Raw genomic sequence first — 13377 nt, 5'->3', positions numbered from 1 at the left:
CGATAATATGAACTATTACGTTCTATACCACATCCTTGGCATCTGCAACGGAATCCCCCACCTCCTAGAAGCGGTCTTATAATGTCAACATACTTCCATAGGGGAGAATTTGGATTATTTCTTTGTTTTGATTGTTCATTTGTTCCTATGGAGGAAGAGGTAGATGCCATTCTAGTTCCTATGGCAAGAAATAATATGAACTCATTCAAAAACAAAAAGAAAAACAAAATAATGAAAAACAAATAATGTTTGATGGTTGACAATTTGTGAAACAAAAATAGCTGAAAAAAATGTTTAAAAGCCTACCTCTTTCAGCTAATGGGACGTTGCAAATGTGTGGAAACGATGTTGCAACACTTGTTGAAGCTTCAAAAATCAGTCTCCAACTCCTATTTGATTTTGGGAGTCAAATTTTGTTCACCCTTTCTTGAACCCACTAACAAAAATCTGTTGTTTGCAACACAAATGAGGAGAAATGAGCAAAGTTAATGTTTTTAAACTCACTTTTAGGGTTTTGTTTAAATTTTTTATTGGGCGGATTTGAAAAAAAATCTATATTTTGCATAAATATAACACTCTTTGGGTTGTTTGACCCGCAGGTTTGCCTCGGGTCCGCTTGGGTTCGACCTGGGTCTGCCCAGGTTTGTCCTGGAAGGAACCACCCCTATGGATCACAAACCCTGTCCGAACCACAGGCAGACCGGATCAGGACCACGAACTTGGACCGGGCCGACCTTGTACCAGGGGCCCAGGGGGCGAACCTTGCAAGTTAGTTCTTAAGTAATAGACATAATTCATTAAAGTTTGGTGAATCTTTGTCCACTTTTGCAAGTTAGCATGGTTTCTTGGCTCTCATTAGAATAGATTTAAATTCCAAGTTGATAGATTGAATAAAGGATTGATAAAATTGCTTAATGTGGAGTTGATGTGCTCATAGTTTCTATAATTGAATGATTTTCAATTATTTTGAAAAGTTAGCCTGAACAAGTAAATGAAAATTAACTTCTATTACTACATTCGTTGTTCAATATGTTGGTGAATATAAGTGATATGAAAATCTTTTGAATTCCATAGAAGATAGCACCGTTCTTTTGTAGTTGTTGAATTTGGCAAAACAGGAATTGGTTTAATTTCTACTTTTGCAATTTTTGTTTCTAGAGTTCCTAGGATTAGCTTAGGATTAGAATTATCTTCTTAAACCCTCACCTTTTTTTCCTTTTTTAAAAAGTCTTGGTAGAAGTAGGATTGGAAAGAGCTTATTGCAAAATCATTCCAAAAGGAAAAAAAGAAAACTACAAGTGTTGGGAATCAGCAGGATGCTTAGATTGATTAACTCCTCAAACAATTATGTAAATCCTCCTTGAGATTACCAGTAAATCACAACAAATCTGTAATGTCCCTACTAGTTAGAGATCATTAACTTGCAAAATAGATTGTTAGAATACAACAAACACATATATATATATACAAGTAATCTAAATTGCAATCTAACTTTAAAATACTTAACATAATCACAACTTTTATCTAATAAAAAGGATACGATTGCCATACGAAAGTATGTCCTTAGGCGGCCGTGAAGTTCGCCTTCTTGGAACCCATCTTGGTTCCAAGCCCTCGAGGAAGTCGAAGGTAAATTCGACTCCTGTCTTGAATGTAATTTCTTACATCCAAGCCCTCCAGGAAATTGAAGGTTAATTCGACTTCTGTCTTGAATGTAATTTCTTACATCCAAGCCCTCCAGGAAATCGAAGGTTAATTCAATTCCTGTCTTGGGTGTAACCTCTTACACCCAAGCCATCCAAGGAAGACCCTATGTCAATTCCTTGCCTTGGATGATGCATCCCATCATCCAAGTCCTTAGAGGGGACCGACCAGATCCGTCTCTTCTTGGATGAACTTAGTCAACCAAGCCATATATATGCATATAGATATTCAGTATATACTGCCTACCAGGGATTATCATAATCCCTCCATTAGGCTAAGGGAATTTATTCCCTATAACCTTCATCATATAATCACATTAATATTACATTTTATAATTCATTACTGTTTTCCATTCCATAATTTACGTCTTCATTTACATATTCTTTAATCTTTCTAATGATCCTAAATATACATACATATTCTACATAGATTCCTATCTTTATTTCTACATTCATATAAGTAATCATTAGAGATATATGTATTCATAAAAATGCATTAATATATGTGTGTGTGTGTGGCACACACGTCCACACACATATATACCTTAAGACTTCTTAACCCCTCTTACCTGTACGCAGATTGTAGCCTGCGGTTGGAGTTCTCACTGTAGATGTCACCTGCAGATTGGGGGGCATACCACAAAGAACACAAATGTTACTTCCTGTAACTTGATAACAATTCTGATATGATCTTATCAATGGTGATGTCACTAAATGCTTTTGATTCCTTCCCTTTATATCTCTCAATTTGAGGGAGAGGTCACACCTCTTCATCATGTATGCCCTTTGGCAAGACATACCCTTTCTTCATTAGCACCCTTTGAAAGAGTGCAACTCTTCATTATTTCTACCATTTGAAAGGGACATAACCTTTCATAATCAGATCTGCACTTATTATTTAAATCAAATCTGCACTTCTCATCACCAAATTATCCCCCCTCTCAAATGGGGTTTCTTCTCCCTTTTATATATCATTGTTGAGGGAGTCGCAACTTTTCCTTTCATGTCTTTTGAATTTTCATTAACTTAATTAATTTTTTATTAATCATATTTTATTATATCATTTTATATTTTAATTTTATTATTATCATTTATTATTAAATTCTATTTCAAAGTGGGGATATTATTATCATTTATTATTAAATTCTATTTCAAAGTGGGGATATTACAAAATCAACTGAGACTATACGTACGCATTTGGAACCTTGGAGTCGTCTTAGTGATTACATAGTTTAGCTATTTAGCACATAGAAGATTTTGATCAAGAGAGAATAGGATATCTCTAGGTATTTTATTTTGTGTTGAACGTGCATTAAACCACACAAATAGGTAGCTAGGCACCAAAACAATTTTTAAAGACTTGTCACCTGCTCAGATACCATGAAATAAAAAACTTGATACTTTATTGAAAGAATAACAAGCATTTTATAGGCAATTACAAGGTGGTTGTCCAAATTGGGACTAACCGTTCACAAAAGTCAAACTAACTCTAAAAATAGAAACTCCTAGTTACTCCTAGTTCTATCACGAAGTCTCTAAAAAAATATCAACCAACTAAAGAACTCTCTAAATTATAGGTAAATGACCATTAATAAACACACAACTAAAAATAACAATTAAATATTCTAATATTCTTAATAAATTAGAACAACATCAAATTATAATTTCACGGTATCAAAGCTTAGGTTCTTTTTTGGTGAATTCTTTTAATAAAAAAATTCGTAGGTTTTCTACATTTTTTCCATAAAAAATCATGGAAGGGTTTTGCTTGCTTTTTAACACAAAAATTAGAGAGTTTTTATTTTTGTTTGCTAGTGATGGTTGCAAGTAAAGTTTTTGAACAAATTGGGGGGTTTTGTACAATTTTCTCCTCAAAAATTGTAGATGCGTTTTCTAATTTTTCCCCACAAAAAATCATGGAGGGTTTTGCATGATTTTCTCTTCAAAATTCATGGTTTCTCTGTTTGTTTTTTGCTCTATTTTTGTGATTTTTCCACACAAAAATCGTGGGTTCTTTCTCTACTAGATGGTTTTTTGATTTTTTTCATCAAAAAGTCATGAAGGGTGTTGTTTTTTTTCCAAAAAAAATCATGATGGGTTTTTTTGCGAATTTTGAGAAGCTGGTCTCGGTGTCTCTAGATAAAGGGAGGGATGGTTTTGGTACCCAACATCATGTTGGAAGGATTGTGGTAGTTATGGTAAAATTGGTCATATCCAAAAGTTCTGTAGAACTAGGGAGCGTCTCAACAACAATCTCATTTTGTAGAGCATTCTGAGGAGAAAGGGGCAGCCTTCTATGCATTTGTGGCCAAATGACTTGCAAATTATGTCAAATCTTCTATAGGCTAGTTAGTAGAATGACCATTAAGGGAGGGTATTAAAATAATATTGTAATATTGATATAATGGTCATCTTAGTCATCTAGTTAGTATTTAGAAACTTCCATTTGTGTCTTTCGTCTTGTTGATGTGTGTTTTATGCACATAACATTTCAGAATAAAATACCAAGGTAATTTACCCTCTCTTAAACAAAATCACCTCAGATGCTAAGAATGAGATCAACTAAAATGATTCCAAGGTTTCTACATGTCAGGTCTTGACGAGTGGGTAACTCAATGGTCGATGTGAATTGCTATGTTCACTTGGGGACTTACGCAAATGTCTGGATTATCATGAAGATGTAGAGTAGGTGTGCTGACAACTTAAGATTTATCAATATGGCTCTGGATTTTAATTCTTACGAAAAAATGGGCAAAAGGAATAGGGTTCAGGAAATCTATTCTAGGCCTAGGAATGTAGGAAATGATGAACAAATCTAGTGGAATCAAACTAGGGGAGGTCTCACAAACAGGTATTGACACAAGCTTAGTGCAATCGTCTAAGGTATACTTAAAGATTTTCAGGCTCTCACCGTCAAACGTTGACACCATCCAAGTTGATGCTTGCCAAGGGACGCGTAATAGTTGAAGTTAAGCTTACTCGAATTTCCAATTGACCACACAAAGCGCACTTACTAGCGGCAAGAGGCTAGTGGTATAGATTAAGGATTCCACACAAATAAATTCAACAAATCTTTCACTCAATCTAACATACATGAAAATAAATTCTAATCTAAAATTCTAATCTAACTTGGAGGAATTGAGAACCATGAATGCAAACACAACACTTGAAGAGCAAAATCACCAACAATTGAACAATGATTATGATTCAAATAGCTGCAGCATAGACCAACAATTCTACAAAAACTCTCTTACAAATGAGAGACAAGGAGGCATATATAGAGTCTCTTACAAAATGGATGGCCCAGATTGATACAAGATCAACGGCCAAGATCACGCCAACAAAACCCTAGAATTGCCCTAATTAGGGTTTACATAAAAAATGGCGCCACCTACATATGGCCCAATAAAAAGATACCTAGTCATCAAATAGAGAATCTTCTAGAAGATTCCTCCCTGCATCTCTCTCTCTCTCCTAGCATACTCCAAGAATCTAGCCAATACTGAATCTAACTCCATGGAAATGCTAGGCAAGGTATCCTGCTATAAATCAATCACGTCCAATGAATCCGAGCAAGCATCCAAAGTGTTCTCCCAATCTGGCATGAGCTTCTGCGAACTATGAACTTGAATCAACAAAGAGACCAAGTCGTCTATCTGACTCTTCTTCAAAGAGTCCAACTGGCAAAAATACATAAATTTCATCTTGTCTCTTAGTTTGGCTAAGTGTAAACCACTAGCATCACTAACATCAACACCCAATAATTCCTCAATCGAGGCAAGGATCCTCATCTGAATGTTCTGAATCAATCCCTCCATCTCCATAGAACTCGACTGGGCGTTCTCATAAGTTGATCTCTTCACGGCTAATTAACAATACCAGCCATGGAAATCGTATCTGTCTCCACTTTGCACAATGTTCTCGCTGACCAAGGTGGAATTAGGAATCTTCTTCAAAGCCTGGAGGTGTGGAATAGTCTTCTCTTGAATAGGCCAGAATTCTTCCCAAACTCCCTCCAAATATTGGATTCTAAATGTGAGCCCTGTTGTCCTATCATATGCATGGACAAACTGAGTAAGGAAATCATCTGCCTGCTTTCTTTTACTCTCAATCCACTTTTCCACCTCCGAGAGTGTATCTCTCGCTGCCTCATAGTGTGAATGCATTCCATGGTCAACTGCAATAGGGAAAATAAGGGTGGGATATTCACGCCTTATCCCTGCAATATACTCTCTAAGTGTGATATTCTCTTCTCTGTACCTTTCTTTCTCCGCAATCTCTCTGTCTAACCGTGCATCGATTGCCTTGAACTTTTCACCAACCTCCTGAAATTCTTGCTTTCTAGATGTACGACCAAGGGCAATTGAAGTGATCTGGAAATCCATAGGACTAGCAATGTCTACTGTCACGCTGCAATAGGAACAACAATCTGCGCAATCCGCATTCCTGTCTCATCTCTAGCTATGTGTGACAAAATCTCCGCTTTCTTGGGCTCTTTCTCCTTAGCACTCCTAGCTAGGTAGTCATCAATGTCGTCAATAGGCAGTACCTCTATCATTTGCTTACTTTTCTCCATACTTCTCATCAGGCATTCAGGAATAACGGCCATCTCCATACCATCATCGAGACACATTTCTCGATCAAGTCCTCTCAATGCCGAGACAACATCATCATCATCATCAGGATTATTCCTGGTCCAATCGTATACATCATTTCCCAAACTAACTTCCAAAAGGATAGTAGGGGATCCTGGTTGACCATCATTCTCATTTGGAGGTGCAGATGTCGCTGTGGCATGTAACTCCTAAATATTCCCTGGTAGTATCACTGTGTTGGAACATTGCTGAGTCTCCTTGTTCTGCTCTATTACTTCGATCACTTTGATTGATGAGACACTGAGAGGTGGTGAAGGAATGATAGTTGGAGGAATAATAGTCTTCAGTTTCTTCTTCACCTCTTCAGTCTTCTTCCCTCTGGCCTTGATTTCCCCTGGCGTGTTCTTCCTTCTCTTAGGAGCTTGACTCTCTTCGTCTGCATAAGTCCCAACATCACTGATAGTCCTCTGATCATCCTCAGAAGTAGTCTCTTCCGGCTTCATCCTTTCATAAGTGAAGGGAACACCCATATCAACTAATTTATTCATCTGTATATCTACCCATGCACGAGAGAAAGTCAAGACCTCTCATCAATATATTCAGGTCAATCTCTTCTGACTCTGACCAATTTGGCATTAAGATTGATTTCTTCATTTCATTCTCATACTGTGGATGCGTATGATCTCTATCATCTAACACTTGATCGAGAATGAGGAAAAGTCCACACTTCCTCATGAAATTCACTGACATTCTGGACCACATTCTTCTCTTCACTGCTTGCTCATCCATCAGGTTGGCCCAATAATCTTCTATGTCTACTTTGTGGATGAACTTCTCTCCCCCGATCCTTCCAACTTTCTTATCTAGATCAAATCTTTCTCTTTTCTTATATGTAGCAAATTGATAGAATGCAAGCTCCTCACTCGCAGTGCTGGCGGCTATGGCAAACTGACAAACCTCTGACGTCTTTCCAACTGAAATAGGGAATGCCATGCCTGTTCTATGCTTCTCTCTTTGAATGACATCAAACTCTAGAAGTTGTCTCACCACTTCCAACAAGATCATTCTGTGGGTTCGGATACCTAGGAAGTCTGTAGGGTTCAGATTGAAACCCATGAATCCTAAGGTACGTAAAATTGGGAAACTGAATATACCATGATCCATATTTCTCTATTAACTCTGTTGCCTCCTTGGACAATCTTCAGTGGATTCCGCCTTGCAGCATCCGTGTGATGTACATAGTGAATGCATCATTCACTCTCTTATAGTCTTCAATTCTATACATGCTCAGCTGGGGGTAGCATTCATGACTCCTGAATTGTCCTTGCCCATTCCCGACTTCATGTTTGCATATCAATCCTCTGTATGAAACAAACCGTGCAAGCAGGTATACCAGGTGAGAAGTAATGGCGAATGACTTGGACCGCTCTACATTCCTCAGCTGAAAATCTAGATTGTCACTTATAATCTTAGACCAATTTACCAATGTTCCTCTAAGACAATCCTGGATGAAATAGAACATCCATCCATTGAATATTGCTCCCTGCGACATCCCCATCACTCTGTTGAATAGGAATATTAAGTCGCTATACTCCTCTTTGAAGTCTATGCACATGAGTGTCTTGGGAGCCTTGGAATGATGAGACCTAGGCTCAATCATCCACTCTTTGTTTATCATATTCTTGCAGACACCCATCTTCTTCGTGTATCTTTCTGTATATTCATCCTTGGTCACATCCTTCATATCTGTTTCGTGTGGAATTCCGAACACCTCAGCAATAGCATCCTCAGCAAGGTAGGCAATAACAACGCCCTTAGGAGTTTTGATCATTCGCGTGAGCGGATCATAACATCGTGCAAACTCCAAGACAAACTCACTGCATTGTATGGACTGTGGAAATCCAGCGGAATGAAAAATACCACTCTTCATAATGTTCGCATATGCTGGGGATGGAACCTGATTTCCGACTCCAAACATCCGCTGTCGCATCTGGTCCAAGTCTAGGAAATACATGTTTGTATCTATTATCTCCTTCCATCTGGATGAAATCTTGAGCTCTGGATAAAATCCAGTCTCCAGCATCTTCAGTAGTTCTTTCTTTTCCTTAAATTCGGACTTCGACATCGTACCTGTACGAAGCTTGAAGTTAGACTTGAGAAAATAAATAATGCTCTTGATAAAATTCCTGACTTTCTAAAGATTTTAACTAATTAGAGCATGAAGTCAGGAAAATAATCCATACTCTTGGTAGATTTTGACAATTAGATTCAAAGTGTGACAACGCTAGGGCATGGAAACCCTTTATAAAATTCATTAATACCTCCTTATGCTTATAAATTATGCAAACTAAAATGCATAGGAGTATACCGGATCAACGATGACTAAGGAAAGGTGTGAAAGGTTGTGTTTTCACAAAAGGTATGTCTAAAGACACCTCCCGCAGTCAACAATGGAGGTCAACAAATATGAAGACAACTTGCAACTGATAAATTAACTTCAAAAAAACATGTTGCAATCCTTCAAAAATATGCACAAACTTGATAAAAATCAATCTTGATGATGAAAATAATTAATCTTGGAAACATAGTTATGGCTGGTAAAAGATAAATTTCTGAGGACAAGCAGCCATTAATACAGTTGCAGACCTTAAGACAGCCTTCTAATGGCCTGAAAATGATTCCAAAATGCCTCCAAGTACTCTCCAAATGTAAATCACTAAAGTTGCAGCTGGCTGGGCAATAAAAGTTAAGTCTGAAAATTGAATGTACAACCAACAATGGAGGTCTAAATCTGAAGCAAACTCAGATATGAAGCAAATGACAGCAAGTAGGGAGGCAAAGGTGGCATCAAACATGCATGGAATTCACCAAAGTAAACTCCCAACACTCGCAAAATAAAAGTCGAACTTTCCAGCTATAGCGCCATTTCTGAAAATTCTGAAAATGTTTTGAATGTAGCTCGAATCTGCAACAATGGAGGTCTGGAACAGCAAGCAATAATGGTAGACAAAATTGCCAAAGTCTCAAACACCAAAAATTGCTAATTTCCACCAAAAATTGCCAAACTTGGGAAAAATCAAAAAATCTGGAAATGATCTTCAATGGCAGCAATAGAAAAGATTGCCAAGCTGGAAAAAATGGAGGAGAAAAGAAATGGTCAATCCAACACTTAACTTCAACACTTCGCCAAAATTTGCCAATAAGAGAGAAAAATCGCCTTTCATGGAGACACCTGGCAGATTTAAATAATAAAATATTTGCTGGAGATTCCTCTCTTCTACTTGCTTTTGCCTCTCACTTTCACCACACAAGCAATGTGGGATAAAACACTTGCTTATATACTTGTTTGGCAAAACTAACTTGCTTCTAGAAGGGTAAAAACATTAAATACTTATTGCAAGTTATTTAATTTTGTTTTTAAAATTTTAAATAATCATCAATTGTCATTTAAAAACAATGAAAATGGGGCTTACTTATTAAATATTTCAATTTTAAATCAAAATTGAGCCTCCAGGGGAAAATCGACTTTAGTTGGGATTATAAAATCCCATTAAAATCACTTAAAATGTCAAAATAATCCCCACAAGGGAAAATCGATCTCAGCTTGGATAAAAATCCATGCAAAATTCATCAAAATGCATACAAAACAGGCTAGGGGAAAATTGATGGCATCTGGACACACTCCAAATTCAATTTGTTCGAGAAAAACACTCCCTGGTGGAAATTCGACCTCAGTCTGGATGAAAATCCGGACTCAAAACTCATCAAAATGCTCTTAGTGGAAAATCGACTTGGGTATGGACTGAGAGTCTGCACAAAAATCCACATTAACTTGTCACAAAACAGCCTGGTGGAAAATCGACCCAGGCATGGAATCATCCTCAACGTTGTCCGCACTCCAGTCTGCACTCCTGGTGGAAAATTGATGGCAGTCTGGAAAAATCCTAACACTTAGCCAAATTTTAGCACTTCCAGGGGAAAATCGATCCAAGTATGGATAAACAGTGGTGGAAAATCATAGCCAGTATGGATTTCAAGGGAAACCCATGTGTAGTGTGGATTTTGAGTGGGGGAAAAGGGTGGGTAGTCTGGAATATGAGGGGAAAAGCACCTCTAGCATGGAATTTGACCTTCTAACCCTTGGAATATGGATTTCCCTTAGGAATTTGACATTTTAACCACTCAAAATTGCTTAGAAACTTCAAAATTTGACTAGACTCAGACAAATTTTCCAAAAATTTGAGCGAAACACTAAGAAATTTGTCAGGATAGAGTGCGAAATCATTTAAATAATACCTTAGGAGCGAGAAAACAACTCCAAAAGGTCTAGGAATACCTTGGCACTTTTAAATCATTGATGCGCGTGTTAAAAAACACATTAACGCTAAAAAAGGTCAACACTTAAGACAAAATTTAGGATCATTAAAATATCAATGTTAGCAACTTGATCCTATAACTTCGAAAACCCTAAATGACACTAGGCATGATCAAAACTCTGAGACTCGGGCATGGGAAACGCAAAATTGCCCACTAAGCAGCCAAAACCCTAACCTAACAACGCAGAAAGCAGGAAAAGAGGGGGTCCCCGATAGCAATGGGGCGATGTGTGAAAAGGTCACAACACGTCTTTAGTTAGTTTTAGGAAGTTTCCTTTCTGTCTTTTGTGTTTCTATTCTTGATTGTTTTCGTTATGGAAAAATGGCCTTATAATTTTTTTATATAAGGAGTATCCTCTCCCTAATTAATTAGAACAATATCGAATTATCATTTCAATTTTGCACTGACTTTGTCAGCTAAAAGATGTGCCATAACTTGATCATACCTTCTTTTACCTTTAGACTTATTTGTATGATTAATTTGGCACTTTTAGAGGCCTTGGTAGAGATTTGTCTTGCATTAGCTACATTTTCCAACTTTGCGCAGATTTGTTTTCCTTGGCTTTGCCAATAGGAAATGGTGTCTAAATGTTGACTTTCCCTACTTTTACTTAGACTTCAAATGCTTGTTTCAGGTTCCTTGGAATAATTTCCTCATGATTTTTTCGACTGGAACTTTCCTCACAACATTTCCTTGGGCACGACTGAAAGAAACGTTATATCTGAATGACTTTGTCCTTCTCTTCTCTATTTCCATCTGTAGTAGTGGTGGGGGTGATTGGTGATTGATATAATAGTTGGACTCCCATAACACTCATTGTTTCAAGCTTTGGGAGACTAAAAGGATGTTGCTAGATGATGATGAATGAGGAAGAACTTTTTTTGCACTCAAGTGGGGAATTAAGATGCACTAAAAACCTTTGTTCGTTACCAATCAACATAAGAATGACATGTGAAACATGAAAATCCTCCTTTTCAATTGCATCCTGATATAAAATATCCACCTAGTGGGATGTGTAGCATTGTTGAACAAACTCTAGTGGTTAGCTATTACTTTATTAAGACTGCTATCCTAGCCCAAGCTTAGTTGCATCTTGATTCTGAACTAGAAAATGACATCCAGTGTGAATGTGGTGTTCCCATAAAAACAAAAAGACAAAATGCCCAATTCAACTTCTTGTTGTTTTGTTGTGATCATATTTTTCCTTGCAAAATCATTAGTTGAAAGAACCAAGGATAATGGAATCTTAGCAAATTGATTGAGAGGACAACAACTTGACAAAGAGAGGCTTGAAAATGGAGTTTCATAGTGGTATCAATTGAAGGGCAAGTTTCCTCACAACCTGAACCCACTCTTCTTCTATTAGTGTTGGACATTTCTTTGAAGTTGGTTGCATGTTTAGGTTTCTTCATTTGCAATTGTAGTTTTGACTTTTTCTTATCCTTTGCATTAGACTTTGGTTCCAACTCTAACATCACCCCCAAAATTGCTTTGATGGATTTTTCTCTACTATCTCCTATAGTTCCTTTGTTCTTGCTGTTTCACTAGTATAAGATCTTGCTTGATTTCATGGTCCATCCCTTGACCAGATTGTGGTTATCTCGTGTTTGTTATGGCTTAATTACATTAGTTTCATGGGGTTGATGTTGATCTTTACTTTGCTCTTCTTCCTCATGATGACACCTTTTTTTGCACTGCTCTATTATTTGTTTGGTGTTTTGTGGTCTTGGTTGACATAGATATTTTGTAAAATTATGTAGTGCCTTGCTAGGATTCTAGGTAAATTATCCAACAATCTATCAAACTCTTTGGTCACAGTCAAATTAAACTGGATGTAATCTATGGGTACTTGGTGTCTGCTTGATTCTTTTTTGATGTTCTCTTGAACTGAAAGTTCCCACAAGTACTTGAGGTCTTGGGTAAGTTGATCTTCTCTTTGTTTTTGTGTGTCAGAATATTCTTGTATCAGCTGGCCCATTTAGTCGTATTCCTCCTTTTAATGTGTTGCTGTCAATAGTTATGACTGACTTTGATTCTCGCTAAGCCTCACTTGATTTTGTGTAGGCAATGATGCCAAATTTTTACTACTTGCTACATTACCAATAATTTAGAGATAATAAACAATTCATCCCTGATTGATGGTACAGAAATAACACGGTAGATGATTAAGGTGTAGTGCTTGATTACAATGAATGTAGATTGTGGAGGATCGTGCATGGATCAGACCCCTTACCTGACGAGGGAAATTGTATTTAGAGGGCCCAATGGTTGTAAGTTAGATCATGGCTGTTAGCAACTACTTATAACTGTTTATAAACATACTACGCAAAGCCAACAATGAACTAACAAAATAAGTTGATCGCACAAGTACTAACAAAGTAGAACTAGTTCTAATTATGCTAACTGCAGTAAATTCTGTGCTAAGCTCCTGTACTTTAGAAATTATATTGTTTCTAAGAAGAATTAATAGAAAAAGGAAATTCTCTCAATCAGAGAACTAACAAAATTTGACTCCATGCAACTGTATAAACATGCTTTCTATGGAGGGATGATTCAGATTTTACAATCTACATGCTGTTGTAGGTTGCCAAAAAGAAAACAATGCTTGTGCCATAGAATTGAATGTATCACCATATAAAAATATCTATTTTATAACTTGTTGAGAAGTGGGTGGCTAATTCAAATTTTGGAGCAGAAAATTT

General features: G+C 37.0%; 1 protein-coding gene across 13 annotated transcripts in view; it reads left to right on the top strand.

The window, feature by feature from the left end:
* Nucleotides 1-13377, top strand: part of LOC131038301 (DNA (cytosine-5)-methyltransferase DRM2) — a 149780-nt gene that overhangs the window by 43800 nt on the left and 92603 nt on the right. For 9 of the 13 annotated variants that reach the window (XM_057970647.2, XM_057970654.1, XM_057970655.1 and 6 more), the window contains exon 3: nucleotides 600-768. The exons of the other annotated variants lie outside the window; for them this stretch is intronic. In XM_057970647.2, coding sequence (XP_057826630.1) covers nucleotides 600-768 — 169 coding nt within the window. The remainder of the gene's footprint in view (nucleotides 1-599; nucleotides 769-13377) is intronic. 13 annotated transcript variants of the gene reach the window in all.

Source organism: Cryptomeria japonica, chromosome 6 (assembly GCF_030272615.1).
Source record: "Cryptomeria japonica chromosome 6, Sugi_1.0, whole genome shotgun sequence".
In the NCBI taxonomy this organism is placed as follows: domain Eukaryota; kingdom Viridiplantae; phylum Streptophyta; class Pinopsida; order Cupressales; family Cupressaceae; genus Cryptomeria; species Cryptomeria japonica.
The sequence above is the reverse complement of the archived record's forward strand: the minus strand, read 5'-3'. Positions and strand labels throughout refer to the sequence as shown.